Raw genomic sequence first — 23,253 nt, 5'->3', positions numbered from 1 at the left:
ATTAGTAAAACCATATTGGTTCCTAGCCGATTCAGTTTAATATACCCTAAACTACTTGGTTCAGAGTAGTTCAGCATCCATTGGATGTATAAGAGCTTGGTTGCAAGATTTCAGAAATTAAAACACAAATATACAAAAAAAAAAAAAACAACTAATTCTCTCTCTCTCTCATTGTGGGTGGTACTTATAAGTCATTGCCTAACGCCTCAAACAATCGCTAAACATCTTCCAATAATTTTCTCAAAAATCACTGTTCAAACTTGTCTTTTATATGAATCTTGTTTTGAAACTCGTATCATTTCACATGCTCTCATCTGACATTTCAGTCACGGTGCAACTAAACCTCCTGTCAGGGCCTTGGACATGAAATCAAATATTTTCTTGTTTATGCTGCATGTCCTATGTGCAGGTTTGTGTTTCACCTGAAGTGGGAATGGCTTAAGAGTGATGTGGAACGTGGAGTTGCATAAAATGAAAAAAAAAAAAATCCCTAGCTGTTGATGCATTGTTTATTATTCCTTCATGACTGAAATAACAAAACACCTATAAAATTTGAGCCTTAGTTGGACTAAGAGCTTTGAGTTTGTAATACCAAGTTGATAATTAAATGTTTTATCTATCACAGTTCTATATGAGATTCAATGTCATGTACTCATAACAGTAATATCAGAGAAGGACTTGCTTGGATATTTCTACAGAATTGGATTAAAAATCATATAGAATTTGTAGATTGGGCCGTCCATTTAAGCATGACGGCCCAGCCCAAATCACATGAGAAGGAAAAAAACCTCAATGGTTTTTTTTTTCCTTCCTACATCCCAAATGTTAGGATCTGGGCTAGATTTAGATAAGCACTTAGAAAAATAAAAGCCAGATTCGATTCCTACAGAATTTTCAGTCTCATCCCATAGAATATCTAAACAGACTCTAAAGGTATTCTTAGAACAAGCACGTACAACCTGGCAACAGATATTCTGAACAAAATGTCATGCCGATATCTACATGCACAAATTGAAAATGCAATCACAAGTACAAGAATTAGTTGCCTTCTCAACTCTCAAAGTTAGCAACATGACCTCCATGTCATATACGCACCTAATAGTGGTCATCTAATAAATCACTAAACAACATAATTTCATGGATCAACCAGTTGTAGCATTCAGCCATTTTCAACTTCAGAAACGTCCTGCAAAAGACTAGCTCATGTGATTAGTCTGAATGGAATAAGATTAAAACAGCATAGTACAAACTGAAGAGGCACTATTTTTCTTTCTTTTTTTTTCTCACATGCAACTCCAAGGTAGCATATCAATGACAAATACCGAATTCATTTAAAATCCAGTCTCCAAACTTTCAGGTGGAAAATGGTCATTGAGATTAGATTCAGGTTGTGGATTCATGTGAAATCTGTGCATTTACATATCTCAACTTACATACTGAGCTGAAAATAAATTGAAATACCAAAGGAAATGCAATTAAATGAGATAGCATTTACCTCTGCAGGCCTTCATCAGCAGGTATCTATAATGGCATGAAGTGAAACAAATCCACAAAAGAGAGAAAAAAGGGCGTGAATTCCATACTATTAAATTATAATAATATCATATACAAATTATATACTCAACTAGGCACACGAAAACTCTACATGCTCACTTGCTGATTGGAGTCACTGTAAAGTGGTATCAAATTAAATTATAGCACTGCATTAAGCTTCAATTTATAAAAAGCTGAACACTATTTTTATTAAGAGAGAAAGGGTGGGATACTAATTCGCATATTACTGATTACCTAGGTCAAAATCCTAGGGAATGCAGCATCCAAGAACCTCTGATTGTACGACTGAGGCAACCCTTATGTCAATATATGTCAAGATTATTTTATTGGCATCTGCTTTGCATGTAGATTACCGTGAACTTGTAAAAGAAAAACTTGTCAACTATATATGTTTGAAACAATATTAACAACCATTTTGATATATAACATAGCATCAAGATGAATATAAAAATGAAAATCATAATTAAATAACACAATATATGTTATGATGGTTCTAGAAGGTCCCTATTATGTCAATAATACAAACAATGGGCATTAACAATGTCTGTGATTTAATTTGTTCATGATTACCGGAATAAACTACTATTCCCATAATTTTTTAGTATACAAGTAATCAAAAACAATAATATTATTTCTATAAATTCTATAGTCAACTAACAATATTCATTTTCCACTATTTTTCAAATTTTTATAATAACAAAAAATAATCATCGAGTTAACCATTATTTATTTGTTTTCACTGTAATGGATGGCATATGGACAATATGAATTGGTTAATAGTTTTGTTTGGACATATTATTTGGATATAGTCTAATTGATAATTCCTAAATAAGAATTCTTAGTAGATCAAAATTTAAGATGGAAGAAATAAATCCCTCTCCACATGAGAGAGTTCTTCCTTTCAAACTCGGTTGCCATCACCTCCCCCATATTTCTAAAAAAGTTCCGCTTTAAATGAGTCCCTTTTGCTGTTGACCCCTTGTAATAGAAACGATTGGTGCTACTCTAATAAATCATTGTTATTATCATGGTATCAAAACAACATGTAAAAGAGGAAATAAATAGTGGTGAGAGACAAGAGATGCTGGAAGAGAAAGAATGAAAGGCAGAGAGAAGGGATGAGAAGGATGCTGCGTGGTCCAAACTTCACAGTGCAGTATCTATTACTCATTATAAGGTGGGCCAGTCATAAGTTAGGGCAAAAAAGACAAAAGGCCCTTAGTAAGTGACCAGTCAACTACAACCTACGTTTGGGCCTCAATGAACTCTAATAAAGGCCTAGTAACAACAAAACAAAACAAAATAAAGTACAAAAGAATAATAACAACAATTTATTAAATAAAATTCGTTATTGATCAACAACCCCCTTCAAGCTGGAGCTATCAGTCATATTCAGCTCAATTGATGTCTTTGACGAGCCTTGGTAAGCACATCTGTAAGCTAAGAACTAGACCCAACATGTAGCAGTAACAACCCTTTTATTGGCAATTTTCTCTCAAACAAAATAAAGATGTACTTCAATATGTTTGCAAAGAAAACTGGATTTGTTGCAATATAGATGGCAGTCTGGTTGAAATCCCAATCTCACTCAATAAAGCATGAAGCTGTATCAACTATAAACTACCGTACAACCCTGAAGTGCCTAGTTTGGGGCATACCATACCGTACTGGGTTGGAACCGGTATGAAATTCATTTGGGTTGGTACAAGCCCCAATCTCCCCATATCGAGGCATGGCAAGATGCGTACCGACCTATACCGAGGTATAGCAAACTAAAAAATGAGAAAAAAGTTCAAGAGCTATTTCAATATAAGTACATACTGTACTAAATTGTACTATATTGAACCGGAATCATACCGATATGGTATCCAGTACCGAGATTGCAGACATTGATATCAACTCAAATGTGGCTTATGCAATAGCTCTATATTCTACTTTTGAACTTGACCTGGCCACCACAAATAGTTTGTTGCTTTTCAAAGGAATCAAATTCCAAACCCCCCATATGTATAATACCCAAATATAATCCTTCTATCATAAGAAAATCCAACCTAATCAGCATCTGAATATCCCTAAACATTTTAATATCCTCTTGCATTGTACAACACTCTTTGACCAAGTGTTCTTTTTAGATATCTAGGAATTTGATACACTACTTCAATATGAGGAGCATAAGAAATATGCATAAACCAGCTAACACCAACTGCATATCAAGTCTAGTAATGATTAAGTTTATCAATGGTCCTACTCAGGGTCTGTTGTGCGGGTATCGGGCACTGTACCAATTGCCCGGTGGCATGAGTTGGCACAGGCCCGCACCGTGCCGTGTCAGGCCTGTACTGACATACAAGACCGTAGGAGGAAAAGAGAGAACGAGCGGAGGGAGGGGGAGGGAGAGGGAGAGGGAGGTAGGCCGGCGAAGACCGACGGAGGCCGGTGCTGGTGCAGGTGGAGGCTGCGACCGAACTCCTGTTTCGAACGAAACAGTGGTCTGGCCGTAAAAAATTTCGCAATTTTTAAGTGAAGACGGCACCAGCACCGGCCTCCGCCACCCTCCGCAGGCCTCCCTCCCTCTCCCTCTCCCTCTCCCTCCCTCCCCCGCTCGCTCTCTCTTTTCTTTCCTTTCCTTCTCCTTCTCCTCCCCCAGCGACGGTGTTTTAGTTTCTTTACCGGACCGTCCCGATAAGTTGCCGGTACGGCTCGAGATGCCCCAAACCGGGCAGTTCGGGATGCCTCATATCCTTACCCCGAGTTTTGCCTTGGGCTGCATAAGCAAACATTAACGGGGTTAGAAGGAATCCTTTCTTGCTCCAAAACACCTTGAGTGAACTGAAAGAGTAGATGCCCTACAAGCCAATCGCAATATGTATTGCGAATGGTTTTTTCTTTTGATTTGTCCAAATCATGTACATGACATTTAAATATGAATAAAGGCGTTATGTTTTATCATATGCTGTTGATTATATTTATGATAAACTCCTTAGTTTAGGGCAATGGTTTTAAGACTATGATGAGATCATACTAGTGAGACTTAAAATCCTAAAATCCTAAAATCCTAATCTTAAATATTTCCAGTCATTGGTACATTGAGTCGGGGATCAATGATTACCGGAAAGACTGGCATGTCTTATGTATGCTCGATGCAGAGGATGATTGATCTCACAATCATTTGTGTGGAGACACTAATACAAAGATGTGGGTGCTCATTAGAGGAATGAGTTCACTGAATTGACCTACAAAGAGAAATCTTATGAAGTCTTACTTACATGTCAAAAGATGATTCTCTTAGTGGGAGTTGTGCAACTGATCCTATGACCTGAGATCACCATGGTATCTTGTGCACATGAACTCATATTTTGGTTTACACTCATTCATGACAATAAGTTATGTACGAGGTCTTCTGGATATGGTGAATTGTGTACGAAGATTATGAGTAGGTCAACAAGGAATTAATCACTTCTAGTAAGAGAAGATAGCATCCTATTTATTCTAATCATATGATAATTCAGGAAACCTTTGATCAAAGTAGAATGAAAATTAGAAAGAGTTTCTAATGTTTCATTATTTGAATTATCATTAAAAGATTGAGAAAAATATGAATATGAAATTGAGTTTGACATATATTCATACTCATATGCATTTTTGGGATGCAGTTTGATTAAAGGATTGAATTGCATGGTAACTTGCCACTGAAGGGTATTTTTGGTATTTCCACCAAATTCCATATTTTCCGGGTAGACATGACACGTTGCTAGACGTCAATCTTGTTTTATAGGTTTGATCAAATTAAAGAGTTAATTCGATCACCAATTAGAAAGGATTCTAATTGTTAAGTTCGGGTTCGCGCAGTTTGGACTTAAATCGATTAGAAGAGTTCTAATCAAGTTGGGTCAACTCGCACTCACACCTATTGCTGGCTAAGTATGGAACCCAATGGGTCACACACAAGAAAACTTATCAAGGGTCTAATTGGATTAGATCATGTTTGCAAGATAAACATCCTAGCAGGTGTTGCAAACCTTAGCTTCTAATTCGAATTGGATTCGAATCTGATTCGAATTGGATTCGAATCTGATTCTTAATTGATCTAATTTGATTAGATCATATTCTAATATGGGTTAGCCAAGAGTTGGCACCTAATTGGCTTGGTTTGAGTCTAATTGGATTAGATTTAATAAATCATTCAATCTAGACCGTTAGATCTTGATCTACCGTTGGATGAAGACATAATGGAGAGTTGGTTTAACCCAATTGGATTGGGTTAGAGGATGGCTACCATAATTGACCATTGGATCTTAATCCCACCATTGGATGAAGACATAATGGGTCAAGTGAATGGCGCCTTGCATTGGAGCCCTTGGATCATCATCATCAAAGATCAAGAGGTGAGGCGTGATGGACATGTGATTAGCATGTGATGTTGACTTGGTCAAAATATGGCACCACATGAAAAGACATATCATTTGATACACCTCCTCACTTGATCTGCACCTCCTCTTATTTGATATGGCCCTTTAGATGATGCCCTTTCATGAGAGGATGTGTGGATGGGATGCATCCCTTGGAGATGCATCCCTACACCTATTATAAATAGGTTAGCACTCCATGAGTTTCATCATTCTAATTCCACCCCACTCCTCTTTTCTTTCTTTCTTACATTAGTTTCTTTCTTTCTAGCATTGCTTCTAGTGTGTCCTAAGCCAAGACAAGGTGGTCTTCTTTAGGACAAAAGGATTAGAAGTGATTTTAGAAGGCTAAAGAAAAATAGAAAGGAAGGAAAGCAAGCCATTAGAGTTCTTTAGAAGAATTCTGCATTAAGGATCAAAAGTCTTTGGAGCTAAAGTCTTGATCAAGTTTTCGTGTGGATCACCATTGGAGGGCGGATACTTGGACGCCTCGTGGAGATTGTACACTTTGGATTAGCGTTTGAGGTATTCTACTAATTCTGCATTTATTTTATATCATTTGATTGTAATCATTAAGGTGATCTAGGCTTAAAAGGGTTTCATGCATATGGACTTTATTAAGAAATTTTTAAAATCCCTAGCTTTCGCTGCGCATTATAACATGCTAAAACCCTACATGAACCTCCTTTGTTCTTCACGAAGTAGCTCTCCCAAACAAACATCCAATGAAGGAAGAGGATCTCGGTTCAGCAAGGAAGACCGAGTAACTTCAAACTCCGGTCGAAGCTTCATCAGAAATTGATCATGTTGGGTGGTTTCATGGACCTTCTGAATAGCCGAGAGAGCTTCCATAGGCACTTTGGAATGTACTATGTCTGAATACTTGGTCCAAAGGTTCAAGAATCCCGAGTAATACTTTGGATGGATTGATTGCCTTGAGCATAATTGCTGATTTCCAACTCCAACTGAAATCTCCTAGCATTATTGTCTTGATTGTAAATATGGTTCAAATAATCCCACATTCCCTTAGTAGTGCGATAAGGTCAAAGGTTGAGGACAATATGCTGCTCAACAGATCCCAAAATCCAGGTCATAATTTAAGCATCTTTGACCTCCCATTGAGAAAGCTTCGTAGGTTCAGAGGGTGCTTTGTTTGTCCCATCAACATGGCCCCATAACTCCTTGCCTTTGAGAAACAACTAGAATTGAAATTCCCATGAAGAATATTTTTTTTCCGTGAATCGAACAGAAGAGTTATCATTCTTTTCAAAAGACATGATGACAATCAGTAAAGAAATCTATTCCAGAGAAAGAATACCAATAAACAACCACCAAGACGAATGCCGAGAGTCCAGAAACAAATTAATCTCAACCAGAAAAGAAACACACTACCAGAAAATCAACGAAGAACCAAGAGAATCACAAACACATCAGAAAATCCAGAGAGGGCCAAAAAAAAAAAACAGAAATACCAGGGAAAACCGAGAGGAACAAGGGTGGAGATAACCTTGTTCACGTGAAGAATTTTCTAGTTCAGAAACCTTGCTCTGATACCATGCCAATTGTTCTGAATACCCCTTCATCGTGAGGGTTCAGTTCATTAACTAGAGAGCTGTATACAGAGGATTGGAGCCATAGAAGGCTGTATACAGAGGATCTCCAGCTATAGAAAGCTGTACAAAGGATCTACAGCCATAGAATGTTGTATACAGAAGATTAGCAGCCATAGAAGGCTGTATACAGAGGATCTCCAGCTATAGAAAGCTATACAAAGCATGGAATGCCGTACCGGTCCGTACCGGCCGGTACGGGCCGGTACGTACCGGTCCGGCCGTGGACCGGTACCGGAACGGATAAAAAACCGGTATTTCCGGTTTTTTATCCGAACCGGCCGGTACGGGTGCGTACCGGCCGGTTCGGGCCCGTACCGGCCGGTTCGGGCCCGTACCGGCCGGTTCGGGCCCGTACCGGCCGGTTCGGGCCCGTACCGGCCGGTTCGGGCCCGTACCGGCCGGTACGCACCTCGTACCGGTGCGAACCGGCCGGTTCGCACCGGTACGATTTTTTTTTTTTTTTTAGAACCACAGCGCCGCGCGCTGTGGTTTTTGAAACCACCGGCCACCGGCCGGTACGGGACCGGTACCAGCCGGTACGTACCGGACCGGACCGGTACCGTACCGGTCCGGCCGGCCACCGGTACGCCGACCGGTACCGGTACGGCGGACCTTGATACAAAGGATCTACAGCCATAGAAGATTGTATACAGAAGATCTGCAGCCATAGAAGGCTGTATACAGAGGATCTCCAGCTGACATAATTGTCTAAATATGGCAAGATATCTACATTAGTTATGATACAACTTACATACAGCTAAGACCCTAATGGGCTGGGCTGGTATAAACGCTATCTCACTGACAGGAACTACTAGTTAATGATAGATTTCTGGATCACACATTAGCTCCCCTTAGCATACAATTTTAAGTTGGTCTCCTTAGGGGTTTCTGCAGGTTGACAGCCAAGAAGTCCAGTATCTTCAAGAAGATCCATGACATACTTCCTTTGAGAGAGAACCACCCCTTTCTTGGAATGAGCAAACTCAATTCTGAAAAAAATGCTGAAACTGTCCTAAGTTTTAATCTCAATCCTCTTCTACAAGATCTCTTTTAGAATATCACTCCGCTTGGTTGTCTCCTTTCAGAACGCATCATTAACATAGACAATAAGGACAGCAATACCATGAGAAGTCTTCTTAATAAAGAGAGACTAATCAGCTTGATGTTATTTGAACCCAAAGACAAATAAAGCATGGCTAAATTTGCCAAACAAAGCACATGGAGATTGCTTCAATCCATAAATACATTTTTTCACCTGACAGAAAATTTTTGAACCTTTAGATGGAGAAAAGCCCAAGGGTGGATCCATATAAACCTCCTTCCAAGATCTCCATGAAAAAAAGCATTTTTAACATCAATCTGAAACAAGACCATCCAAAATTAATAGCTACCAAAATAATAATGCAAATTGAGTTGGGCTTAGCCAATAGAGAGAAGGTTTCGAAGTAATCTACTCCATAGTCTGAGTGTAGCCCTTGGTTACAAGCCGATCTTTGATCTCTCAATAGAACCATCAGATTTATATTAATTGTATACATTACAACATCCAGCTTGTCCGTTCCCCTTCAAGTAAAGGCACTAAATCCTAGTTCCTTTTTTGTGTAATGCTTCCATCTCATCAATCATAGCCTTCTTCCAGCCAAAAGGTGAGAGAGCTTCTTTGAAATTCTTAGGAATAGCTATCGAAGAGATCAAGAACAAAAGACTTGTATATAGGAGAAAGTGAGAGAAAAGAAACAAAGTTGCAAATGGGATGAGAGCTACAAGTTCTATTTAATTTTGAAGCATAGTAGGTAAACAACAATCAATTATATGAATAGATGTAGAATTGATACTCGAACCTTGATCTCCACCTGAATTGGTTGATTGGTTGAAAACTGTCTTTGGATGCCTTAGACTTCTTCCTCTTGGTGTAAAAAATTGTTTGAGACTTCTTAAGATATGCTAGACAGCTCATCAACAGGTATTGTAGTTTTATATTTATTACTAACTTCATGAGTATCCTTCATGGAATGACCTTTCTCAGAGTACTACGAAATATCTTTATAAAAGGTAACAACTGAAGTTAGTAGATATAGGATTGTAACACCTATGCCCTTCTGTGAGCATGAGTATCTTAAAATATACACTTAAAGGATCTAGGATGTCACTTAAAAGCCTTAACCTAGTTCTGATGCTATTTTATGATATCAAAACAAGTAGAAGAAGAAACAAAGAGGTCGTAAGAGAGATGAATGTTGGTAAAGAAAGAAAGAAGAGGAGGGCAAAGAGGAGGGAAAGTAGGATACTGCACAATCTAAACTTCACTGTGCAACTACTTTTTATTAAAAAGGTGGACCAGTGACTAATTAATGCAAACAAGACAAATGCCTTTAACAAGGGACCGGTCAATATGAAATAAATGTGGTCCTTAATGCATTCCAATAGTGGAGGCCCAATAACAACTAAATAAAATTAAAAAAAAAAAAGCCCAAAAGCATAATAACAACATATTATTGAATAAAACTCCTTATTGATCAACAATTGCACATGGAACTAGATTAAGAAAATAACAATCATGTTCCTTTAAAACTACTATTGTCATAAAATTTGTTATTTGACCGATTTAAGAATATTTAGAACTAAAATAACGATAATGATACCAATCATCTTTATCATTATATCAGAAAATAATGGTCAATAAAAATAAAAAACCAATGGTTCTCTCTTCTCAAATGATTGCTGATCAAGAAACAAAATAATTATTAGCTATTGAACAAAGTAATTTTCTTTTGGCAGCACAAATATTTGTAACTTAAAATGTATTATTTTATTTACGTGCATAATGCAAATATAAAATAATGGCCAATATTTACATTACAACATTGCTCTTATAATGAAATGATGACTAAATTACGACTGTTATTGATATTATAATTGGTATATGCATGGTGAGAGACCTACTTTAAGAAGCTTAAGAGTTAAGACAGTCACGTAACATTATAACAGCTACTCTTCTCTACCGTGACTTGCAACTCACTTAACCATGTCAGACATTATGACAAAAGTCTAATATGTATGGTACTGGCTCAGCCCAACTTCATATTGGTCTAATTCAAAATAAGGGGAAGTCCTTAGAGGCAAGGCGCTCACCAACTATGCTGACAGTGATTGGCTACTATTGTATGACTATCATTCTATTATAAAAATATTAAAAAGTAGTAGTAATTTTTACCATTTCTAAATTTCATTACCTTAAATATTTTTGTAAGAAAGAATTCAAATCTTATGCCGGACAAAAAAAATTATTTTCAATCAATAGTTAATATTATTTTTTTAAGCCAATAATGACTTAAGACAAATAATGATGTCACTTATTAGCTACTCACCATTATTATTTATCATACCAATTGTTATCTCTATTGTTATTTTAAAGCCATATAACTTTAATGATGGCTATTTTTAACAAATAATACTTGTTGCATCCATTAAAACCAAAGTTCGCCAAACTGAGACCAGAGGTCGTACCAGCCAGCGACCGATTCGGCATGGTATGGATTAGTATCGTGCAATTCTAGGGCATACTGTAATAAGGAGAGCTGGAGAGGACGGGGGAGAGGGAGGAGAGAATGGAAAAAGCAAGAGAGCCAAAGAGGGAGGGAGGGAGAGAGAGGGGGAGAAAGAGGTCGGGAGAGAGAGGGGAAGAAAGCCATTATTGTTGTCATTGGGGGCGGGGTGAGAGGGAGGGAGAGAGAGAGAGAGATGGAGAGAGGGACTTACCATCGAATGTAGGCAACAGCGCACTCAAACCATGGCGAGCGGCCAAGGAGGTGTGATGTTCTCAAGCAAGGGTGAGGGGGGCTCTTGCCCCCTCAAGCATCCCGATTCGCGAGCAGGCAGACTAGGGTACTGGGGGAAAGGAGTTTAATAGGTGAACCATAACGCAAGCGGACAGGGGTAGGGGATTTAATAGACAAATTGGTCTTGTCTTGATTCGAGAGACTGAACCGTGCCAGTCCCCAACCAGTCTGATTTGGTATGCCCCGAACAAACCGATTCGGCACAGTTCGGTGAACCATGGTTATAATAGATAGTAATAATTTTGTTGATGGTTTGTTATAATGGGTTTAACAGTACTAATTCAGTCTTATACAATAGAAATTTTTGTTCCTAATAATACAACATTATAATCGAAAAACAAAAAAAATAAAAATTCGCCTTCATCTGCAATTAGGGCATGTGGTGTAGTGTGGAAAGGTAAGGAAATGAAAGCCCCTGCCCAATCCAAGGGCAAAGTTGAAAAAGGAAAGAAGTTAAGTGGGCAGACAGGGAAATGATGGAAAGTGTTCATGTGCTTTATCAAAAATTCCTTGTCCAACCTTCTCAATTTTTCATCACTTGTATCTTTATCTTGTAGCATAATAAAGCTTGATTAGTGCATTTGGAGTTTAATATAAATTGCAGGGCAAAAAAGGAAGATGCAAAAGGAGATGGAGAAACCAAGCGGAAGTTTTGAGCAATTGTAGATAGTAGATATGCAAAGCTGAACACATCTTAAATATATGTAAATGATAGCTTTACTCTAGATGGTTCAAATTTTGTTTTAAGAAATGCTAAGCAAATTCGATTATAAATAGCTAATAAGATAAAAATGTTTGACATAGAGAAAGACTTTGTAGCTAATGATGTTTGAGTTTGTCCCGCATAAAATTGCTTGAATGAGACCACATTAGGGAATCAGGTATGCTTCCACCATGTGATATGCAAGAGCTAAAGTGCCTTGATGTATGAGAGACCGGGCCACCAACCATCCAACAGAACATTGACTGAATGTTGAGTGATGGAAATGTCCAATGGAAGACGTTTTCTTTTTGTATAAAATGAAAGCAGCTTCTTTCTTCATCCTTTCGAGCATGAAAAGAAGCGAAATATGGACTCACTTAGGAAGCACTTCACGAAGCTTTCCTAAATTGGATGGATGAAGAATCTAAGAAATCGACAAAAGATCACAGATTGTTCAAGATTGGCTGCTAGCTAGATGAAAGAAGACGAAAGACATACAGCCATTGCTAGAAAGGACTATGTATAGGGGACAATCGCCCCTCACAAGGTACATATTGCGCCTACAAACCGCTATAGCTATCCAAGAAGACACTCGAAACTTGAAGGATAAACACACCTGCCCGGTGGTCTGCCAAGCTACAAGTCCCACGAGACAGGAGCGGGATTCTCTAGAAAGCCAAGGTTGTGGGTGGCCAAGAGGGCCCACTTGGAGACTTAGAATTTCAGCAGGAAATGAAAAGGTTGCTTAAAGCCGACCAGCCGATAGGTTAAATATAAAAAACAAAAAGGTTAGTTCTGATCAGAGTAGGCTTAACGTAGGCAATAAAGGGCTTGGCCATCCCATCCCGATCGACGTTCTAGCGAAGTTTACCCACCGACAATTGAATGTTTCGATTAGTTTAACAAAAATAACCGTGGATCCCTTCCTCGAACCCATATATTAATGATTACAAATCTTAAAAGTTGATTCAACTTTGCTCTTTATAATGAGTTTACTAATATCAAGATCTTTTTAGGCAAAAATAGATGAAAACATTGTCTACTGGTAAATATGACGCAGTTGATGGCATTAAAAAAGTTCAAGAACAGTAGGCAGTGAATGGGAGCGGGAATTTGAGTTCCTGGAGCAGGCATTGAGAAAAATTAGGCAACTTATATACAAAGGTCCATATCCCTAGAAAGGAAGATTTTGTGGACTGATATGTACAGGCCATAAAAAAATAATAATAATAAAAAAAGGGGGTGGTGATGGGAGGTGTTCCAAGGGTTATGAAATTGATCATTTCAAAAAGAGGGAAAGAGTTTTTATTATATTGTGTTTCCTCCTAGAAAGTTCTTTTCATGGTTTATCGCCAGTCTGCTTTAATGTATATCTCTTTAGTCCTTAGGTTATCATCTTACTTGGTCATCTTTTGACTTTCTATTGGATGTTCCATACAACAATCTGTTGGATTTCCTTGATTCACACTGCAAATCTACAATAAGTGCTAACGCATAGCACTAGACTTGCATTAGCATTTGCTGAACCTACCCAAATCAGACAATTTGGCTTGTACTAAACCGAACTAATATAAAGTAAAGATGGTTCAGCCACTAGGGTCGATTTGACTTATAAAAACCCCTAATCCTTCAACTAAAGACATTGATCGCTCTTGCTCTCTCTCTCTCTCCCCTCTTCGATGCTGACCGATGCCATCGCCCTCGAATGATACAGAAGATGACATCGTTACCCTTGATTGATGTCGAAGACGATGCCATTGCCCTCAAATCAACATTGAAGGCAGCACCATCACCCTCGAATGATGCCGAAGACAAAGCTTTCATCCTCCGTTAATGCCATGGGGCCCTCATCGATATCTTCAAGAGTTAGAGTTTAGGGCTTCCGGCTACCACTGCTAATGAGGTAAGCCCCTCTCTCCCCACTTCCTCACCCTCCATCCCTCTTTGTCCCACTCTTCCTCCCTCTCCTTCTCCCCCTCCCCCACTCCATAAGGCCCATCTCTCTTTCTCTCTCCATCCTCTCCCCCTCTCCATATGTCTCCCTCTCCTCCCTCCTCCCCCTATCCCTCTCCCTCCCTTGAGGTTAGTCCACCTCGGATCAATATGACACATACAAATACCGTACCAAACTAGCCGCCAACCAGTATGACCTTTGGTACTGATCTGACTAACCTTGCTTATATCTATAACTCTGCAATGTGATCTCCATGCATCTTCAAACAATTAATGCAGCAGTGAATGACATAAAATTCTTGTAGAACTTGAGTCTCGGTTCACATTTTAGTATATGTATTTTACTTCATGCTATAAGATCAGTATAGATCTTTGAATTCCCTAGATACCCAATAGATTAGAAAGCATAGGACTACCCATGCAAAAGTGAAATAATGAAGAAAAGGTGAAACAATTTCTGGCTTATAACATGGTACTAGAAGGAAGTGCATCAAATTTACACTAATATACAATACATCTGAAGGCACTAGGGGAAAATGGCTAAGAGAATAAAAAAGTAGAGAATGTTTGATAGTCCGATCCTGCAAAGCTTGGCTTTTCAATACCGTAACCCATCTAAGATGTGATTTCCAGCTTCTTTGAAGATGGATTGCAAGATCATCTTTCAATGTAATGATTACTCTTCTCTTTTCACCTGTTCTTGCCTCCTAAACATATTTTCCAGCCATATAGGAGAAGTCATGTGGGTATAGCTTAAGGGCAATCATTAAGGCTATACATGTAGACACACTATCTTGGGCATAATACAACATATAAGCAGGACAAAAGATCTAAGGAGAAATACAAATGTTACTTCCTCAAGGATTCTAAATACTGAAAATCAAGACCATATCGACCAAGGGTGGGTAAAGCATAGGCAACATCGAGTATTGTGCCAACAAAGGGTATTGATGGGTAAGCATAGATATGCCCAAAACACCCTTGGTACATTCCCATTAGACCACCAAACTCTAATGCTGGATTTTTTTTTTTCTCTCATGTTTTCTTGTTTAAATACGTCTTTGCAATAAATAAAGTAGTGGTATTAGGTTAAGTTCACTTCCTAAGGTTTTGACTTTTGTGTTTGTTGAAATCATTAACAAGAATAAACACCACATAATATCAAATAACTTGCAACCTAAAAAATGCATCTAAAAGATATATATATATATATATATATATATATATGAACTAAGAATTGAAATGCAAGTAAACAAACAAAAACATATTTAAAGGGCATGAATCCGATGATCAAATATGGTTTGATCTCAATTTTTTATGGAATCTCCCTCTAATTTTGCCAATTACTCATGAATTTATGGTTGGAACATTTTTTCTGAGCAAAAGGTATAAGGAAGAATCCTAGCTAGAATGAATTTTTAGCTCAAAGAATGCTTGTAAGTTGGTAGATCCAGCATGAAAACCTCCAATAGTATTTCTTTGTTTGTCTATTTCCACATACAAATGGTTGAAAACAAGAGGAGATCACACTTATAACCCTTCCCATGTGGTCTCCAAGTGTATCGCTCAGTTCAAGATTGGTCTGGGATCAGTTCGGGGCAAATCATCCTTAGTATTCCCTCAAACTGCTCAATCCACTTTTGGTAGGGTGATTTAATATTTTCATCCAAATCAAAAGCCTCCCTATACCGAGGAGGCCCCTGCATGGTATGTATCGAACAACCCACACCAAACTACTTGGTATTTCAAACCTTGCTTCAACTATAATCAACGTGTTTCAGGAGAGAAATATGCAATACAAGAAATATTACCACCTAGAAAAGTACTAAGTTATGTCTAGCCTCACATATAATGACAAAATCATGAATATGATATAACAATATTTTCTATACTGAGAAATGATTAGAAAATGGAGCATTTTGTGAGGATAGTACCTTTTCTCACATCAAGCTCTTTAATAGGAGAATGTGGTAGCATAACACTGGTCCTTAAACGAATTTAAAGGGAAAAGTTTCTTCAATATTATATCAATCAAATCCTTGACATCATTGTTCTTCCCTATTAATAACTTCCCTAACCAATAATGTTCGTCCGTGAAATTCCTGCGTGAAACACCAAGTTCAAAGAATTAACATAAATGAAATAGAACTTTTAGAATTACCAATAGAAAATGCTTCAAAAGGGGCATTCTCATAATACAATAACGGTTACCAATCAAACCTACTAGGTTGATAGAGAAAAAAGTGATATTACAAATAAATTATAGGGGAAAGAAAAGCAGATGCAAGCATGAAGCTTGTGGTTAAACTGACAGGTGTTTACATTTGTATGAAATAAATGCACAAGAAAATGGCATAGTACCAATCCACTTGTCTCTATTGCAGCCTGGAGTTCATCAGCAGAAGAAAACGAAAGAAATCCATAAACACGATTTTTCCCTCCTTTGCGGTCATACAGAACTCTCGTACTTACAACAGTTCCAAATTGGCTAAAGTGCTCCCTTAGATCTTCAGGTCTTACAGACCATGCGAGATTACCCACATAGACTTTATGTGGGCTTTCAAAGACGATATCCTTTTTAGGTGCTGTATTCAGAGCTTCGACGTTTTTCCTACCAGTAACCATATCAGCTGAAAATTTAACACGCAATTCACGTCCACCCAGATCCTAGTTAGACAAAAATAAATAATAAATAAAAAACATCAGGATTAGGTACATCTAGAGTAACTAACATAAGCCAATTTTTAACTTACAGATCCATCCAGGGCAGCAATTGCTGCTTTTGCTTCTGTAATAGAGCTCATTGTAATATAACCACACCCTCTGCTAATACCAGTCTCAGAATCCCGTGAAATCTGCAAAATTTATGAATTATGCTATTATAGTTACACAAAAAGTATGAATTGCAAAAGATCACAGAAAGTAAAGGTACAACAATAATCAACAAATTCTATGATCATGTGAATTTTTTTCTGTGTATAGTGACAAAGATGTGGCTTTAACATAAATAAGAAACGATGATATACAAAATACAAAAGCAACAGGCAGCTAATCATTCACTTGAAAACTTAAAACTTTCACTCTAATAATTTATCAACATCAATTCAAGTAAATATAAATGTATGGATGGTCCTATAAATAGATTTTTTTGGAACCATCATTGAATTTTAAAGATCAACAAATCAGTGGCATGTAACTACACCCCAAAAATGTCATATTTATATGCATCACTGAGAATAGTAAAGTTGAGCAGTCAAATAAGAGTACGACCTGCAGTAGTATGAAAATTTCTATTTTTCAAGCAATGCTTAATACCTATAAATGCTAAAATATAATGTGAACAAATTTATCATTTAATTCTAAGGGGTAAAGTTCCTTAGGAAGCTTATCACAAAATCCCACAATTATAACAGCCCATTAGACTTAATAATGATACTCAAGCAGATACAAATTTAAGCATAGAAAAAACACAAAAATACTAGTAACATATGATTAATACATATTGAGTATTCATAAGGCTAGGCCCCCTAATGTATGTTCAGGGTTCCCCAAATGGGAATGCTTGGCAAATGGGGATCCTAAAGCCAAATCCAAATATTTGGAACAAAGCATGATGGCTGTAATTAAGGTTATATATCCTTAAGAGTACTTCAGTTATAGATTATTATTGTAATAATTTGATAGTATTACGTAAACTAAAATATCCTGCACTAACAAGATAAATCGAATGTAGACAGCACCATGATAAAATATCAGAATATGATGAACCTGAAGGAAATGTTCGCAAGATTCATAAGAGTGATAATACTGCAGGCTAAAGTGCAGTTCCATGTAGATCAATTCTGCAAGGGTATTGATGTTGAGATGCTTGTGTGGCAAGACAAAGAATAGTTCATAAATATGGACAAGTACATAATACATACATGCACACATACATATTTATTTCTTTCCGTATATTTATCAATGTATACGTACATATATATATATAGGTGTGTCCACACACACATGTATGTGTGTGTCTACACACGTGTGCATATGCCTGCATCTTCATGCATGCATGCATGCGTCCGCGCAATAGTGCATGCTGCATGCTTGTTTGTGCTTTTCTGTACTTAAATACATGTACCGATAAACGTATATGATGAAAAGATCTAGACTACACAACAATAGTGCAAAAAGGGTTTGGAACTACTTGGAAGTGGAGTATTTTTTTAAAGCGAACTGGATTTAAATGATAGGAAAATAGTCATTAAGAAAAAACATAGATCCAATAAGGGAAAAATGTATTGGATAAATATGAAAAAATAAATATTTATTAAAGCTAAAGCAATTTACTTGAACAAGGTTTCTTCTCATGGTTATATTATGATTCTATACTACAAAAAATGCACTAGCCATATGTTCAAAATTAATTTGATTATTTAAAGCATATCTTACTTGATTTGATTTTGGCTTTCCCCTTGAATCAAAAATATCAAACATTAAATATAGTTTGGCTTTTTTTTACTAACATTGTCCTATTAATTAGAGCATGTTATAGTTAAAGAACATGAGAGGTAACCAAGGACTGCCGAACTGGTACCGGATACCGTACCAGTCGGCGCCCGGTCTGGTTCAGACCGAACCGAACTGGTACTGAACTAGTAGGCCCAGTTTGGCAATCCTTAGCCCCTATTTTTTATTTTTTTGGGAGTTCTCTCTTTTTTCAAACTTTTTTCATAAATTCAAGATAATTTGATATTTTTTGATGTTTTCTTGATTTTTTTGATATTTTCTGATATTTCTATGATCCTAGTTTAAGCTAGATGATGCATCTTATTGCTTTAAAATAATACAAATCATAAAATGAACAACATAAAATATCTTCAAATCAAGATACAATCAATTACATACTTTTAAAGTCCAACAAACATTGTTTCAGAAACACTCTTACTCTTGGATTTTAATCTCAGCTCAAGAAAACTCTTTCTAATAAAGCATTCACATATTCAAGACTCTCGTCCTATCGCTATTCGGTATACGAGCTATCCAAGTAAATCTTCTACCTCCCACTCAAATTCCAAATTCCCATCCCATGGGCTTGCTTAACCAGAATGGACCAACTCTTTGGCAAATAAGTATTTGTAACTATTTGATTAGCTTAAGTTAATCTAGATGCGAACAAGCCCCATCACCACTTAAAGCATCTAGGAGTTTCCATGTTGTTTATGTAGGCTCATTCAGAAATTAATTACTGGATTCTCTCTATTACCCTGCTTGATGCACATAGGCATCCTTCTTGCAAATGAGACAAACAATTCAGACGTCAACTTCAGAAAAAAAATTTCCACACATATCCAAGACTCTAATTGCATCTCTAACACTATCCCAACAGATTCCACATGTGAAAGAAGCATTAATCCAATCTCATTTTTCTTAGTACCTTAGATCTAATGATCTAAAGAAATTCATATTCAGACCAAACATTTGATGGTCTAACAACATTATTAATTCATCAATATATTTTGGCAAATAAACTTTATATGTGCATGCAAGATCAAAATAAAAGCATTCATATATGTCTGGGGTGTTAGATTCTCCTTCACATCCCCATGGCACATAAGCATCCTAATGCAATTGCATCATGAAGAAAACAAAACCAGTTCTAGGAGTTTGTCATTACATACGGGTTTATTTGATTCCGGGAAACTTGCCACACCCAATATCTCTAACAAATTACAGCTCAGTCAAATCCAATTCATCATTGAGAAAGATTCAGGATCTGTACTGCTTTGTTGATATTAAATAGCTTTAACAATTTGAGGGACCAAATCACATTGTTTGATGCTATCATCAAATGAAATTCATTATCATTACCTAGTTTTAAAAATCAATACTGTTATCATCCATATATGTATGCAAAACATTTTCAAGGAAGATAAATTGATCAAGAATCACAATCCTTTACAAAAACAGCTACCATCTAACAAATAATTCCTATCTTCAAATCACCTTAATTAAGAAGAAGGAAAAACAAAAAAGAAAAGCTGAAGTTGATGCAAAAAGTAATAGCTAGCCCCCACAAACTCCAGAAGTCAACCCCTATAAGGAAGACAGCGCAATCAAAAACACCAAAAGACGAGAAATTGAAACTTGTAGGAACCAATCAATACATAAAGAGTCACCATCATCTCACAATACAGTTATTTAGCTTGCCTTTGCACCGACTCCTTCCTTTTCTCTTTCCTATCCTAAATTCAAAATTGCACCCTATTTTTATAACAGTTTAATCCCCAAAATATATGTGTTATTCAGTATATAAAAGGTATGGAAGTTGTTGAAATTCTGGTACCAAGACCCTTCCTGGTCTGGGCCATGTTGATATAATACTAGGATGCTCCCGCGCCAACACTTGGGCAGGTTGGTGTCCCATGAAACACTAAGGTTTGCCCTTTTTCTTTAGTACTAAGATGCTCCCGCGCCAACACTTGGGCAGGTTGGTGTCCCATGAAACACTAGGGTTTGCCCTTTTTCTTTAGTCATTTTCTTGTTCTTAATGAACCCATTAGATGTCTTAGACCCTTAAAAAGGCTTTTTGAGTCGATGGTTGGTTTATGATGTCGATACCGTTTATAGCATTTATGATTTTCTAAAAAAAATTGATAAATAATAATATATCTAAATGAAACACCACTTATCAATCACATCATGAACATGAATTTAAACAAAGAATAATAAGAAAACTTTAAGATAACCACGAAGAAAAAAGAAAATGATGAAAACAAAAATTAAATAAAAAATTGATTTCTCAGTGAATTATTGACATGTCAGACCATCCCAAGTGTCAAAACACAACAGTTCCACTATGTTATGGCTAGGATGCATTGGGGCAGAATGAGATGCACAATCTTGAGAGATCTAAGGTTGTGCACCCATCCTGGAATCCAACCTCTCTTCAGTCTGATCCAGCACAACGGGACAACTATAATGAACTATTGATTGAACACCAAAAATGATGAACTATAGTGTGTATTTTGATGAAACAAATATGTTGAAAAAGCATGGAACATGAAAGCAGGGAAGAGAATGTTCAACATAATACACAAGATATTGAAGGTTGACCTACAAGTTCATCACCAGATAAGGCAATTGATTGGAGAATGCACCAACAAAATTTGGTGAGGATGAAGAACAAGATGATGTCAGGAAACAGTCTCCTTTATATAATATATATAGATATATATAAAGTATGTATGTACAACAAGGCAAAACTCCGGGCATGACTACGCACTTAACAAGGGAGTAGTACACTGATGCACTGCAACAACTTCATGAATCCAACTTTTTTCCAAGCATTAGTCACCAAGCAAGAGGAACTGAGTTCATTTGATGAAGCCATCAAATGAGTGGTCGAAGGAATTAGAAGAGTCAGGGCTAGAAAATCCCTAGTTATATAAAATCCCCTTATGAGTCTCTCCCCTATTCATATTAAGATGATTAGAGCTACGACTCACGCTCTGGCATGGATGCCGGTACTGATAAGTTTAGGGATCCCACAAAGTAATGAAGGAGTTCGAATCTGTTTTTGGTTCAGAGATCATCATGGTGGTTGTTCTCTTTTTTTTTCAATGAAAGTCTAGTCTGGATCTGAAAGGTACCTACGGATATCCCCTCAGTCTCGGTCTCAAACTAAAGCAACGCAGGCGGCTAAAATGTTTGCACTGCACAAGAACAAAAATTGAACTTGATGGAGCTACCAAAGGGCTAGAAGGTGATTGGACGCAAATAGATATAGAAAATCAATAAAAAGGAAGCAATGGAAAAATTGAAAGGTACCAGAAAAATTAGTTGCCAATGGCTTTACAGGAAGGGAAAGTATGGATTTCTTTTGAAAATTTTGCACCTATGATTAAATGTTCTCTGTTCATCTTTTTCTTAGATATGTTGCTTTGATTCAAATGTGAAATCTGCATGTTTTCGCTACAATCTTTAAATAAGGTTTATATGCAACAACCTCAAGGCTTTGCTGAAAAAGACAAGGAAAATCTTATGTGTCAGCTCAAGAAATCATTTGAATTTAAACAAAGGAATCAAGGCAATGGAATAAGAAGTTTAATACCTCCAAGATTTGCTGAAAATACCGAACAAGTATGACGGTTTTTTGTTTACTCAAATCCTTCAAGGATGGTATCTATGTCGTCTTAGTTAATGAAATTTCAAGATTGATTTTCTAAAGAAAATATTACAGATAATTTTTTAGGGGGCATCAAATTGTGACAATTTAAGCTTGATGAATGATTCAAGTAATCAAAGATACACGAAACTGCATGAACACTTGAAATTCCTCAAACAAGAGCAAGATTAAAAGCAAAACAGATAATCCTTTTGCGAACAAACTCACCTAGCTCCTCAAATATGTCTAATCGAATGAAATATCATAAGTACCTCGACGGAATGCAGGGTCCCATAAGGCTTGAAGAGATCCAAGAGCTGGGAAACGTCGCAGCTTCTAGGCATATTGCAGACGTACAGCTCGCAGGGCCGCACCCGAGCCCTTGCCTCCTGGGAGACCCCAACCTCCCCAACATCCTCTACTTTGTCTTCAATTGTCGCAGTTTTCTCCTCTTCTTCTGCGACCGCGAGGACCGTTCGGGGCCTTTTACTTCCGGAGGAGGTGAGACGGAAAGCAAAGAGAGAGGCGTGGAAGTGGGACACAGAGATGGAAGCAGAGGAGGGGAGAAAGCAGGAGAAGCGTGAAGGAAAGCGGAGGAGGGAGGAGGAGGGCTGTCGGTTAGGGCAGCGGAGGAGAAGAAGTGTAAGGGAGGAGGCGGCCATCGCTGCTGCCGCCATGGGGCCGGCGAGGAAAACGAAAGGGATAAGAGAGGGAATGGGGAGTTTCCAGGACCTCGGGCCAATGAAAACTTTATATATGTATGTATGTATGTATGTATGTATGTATGTATGTATGTATGTATATACGTATGAATGTATGTATGTATGTATGTATGTGTGATAAAAAATATATATAATTTATAATTTAATCATGCAAAAAAAAATCTGAATTTAAGAATTCGTTTTGGTTTGTAAAAAAAAAAAAAAGCATGCCCAACAAAAATAAAAAAAATAATTAATTTTTTATTTAGATCGAGTTTTACAAAAATAAAAAAATAGTATTTTTATAAAAATAAGATGTTCATATTCCATAA

The 23,253-nt window shown here is 37.2% G+C and overlaps 1 protein-coding gene across 4 annotated transcripts; it reads right to left on the bottom strand.

The window, feature by feature from the left end:
* Positions 1-880: 880 nt before the first annotated feature.
* Positions 881-22,943, bottom strand: LOC103696528 (29 kDa ribonucleoprotein A, chloroplastic). Of its 4 annotated transcripts, none has more exons than XM_088712226.2 (6): positions 22,493-22,943; positions 16,822-16,923; positions 16,430-16,735; positions 16,003-16,170; positions 1,496-7,258; positions 881-1,186 (listed from the first exon to the last, which is right to left on the bottom strand). In XM_088712226.2, exons 1-4 carry the CDS (start codon positions 22,895-22,897, stop codon positions 16,114-16,116), a joined length of 870 nt encoding a protein of 289 aa, XP_088568352.1. In that variant the 5' UTR covers positions 22,898-22,943; the 3' UTR covers positions 881-1,186; positions 1,496-7,258; positions 16,003-16,113. The 4 variants fall into 4 exon arrangements, with proteins under 4 accessions (XP_088568352.1, XP_026656734.1, XP_017695956.1 ...); XM_026800933.3 differs by having other exon boundaries at positions 1,496-1,521; XM_017840467.4 differs by lacking the exon at positions 1,496-7,258 and having other exon boundaries at positions 881-1,196.
* Positions 22,944-23,253: the final 310 nt, after the last annotated feature.

Source organism: Phoenix dactylifera, chromosome 16, assembly GCF_051530095.1.
Source record: "Phoenix dactylifera cultivar Ajwa chromosome 16, Ajwa_hap1_PhDact_Kaust_v1.1, whole genome shotgun sequence".
NCBI classification, from domain to species: Eukaryota; Viridiplantae; Streptophyta; class Magnoliopsida; order Arecales; family Arecaceae; genus Phoenix; species Phoenix dactylifera.
Note: the sequence above shows the minus strand (reverse complement) of the source record. Positions and strands in the feature narration are given on the sequence as shown.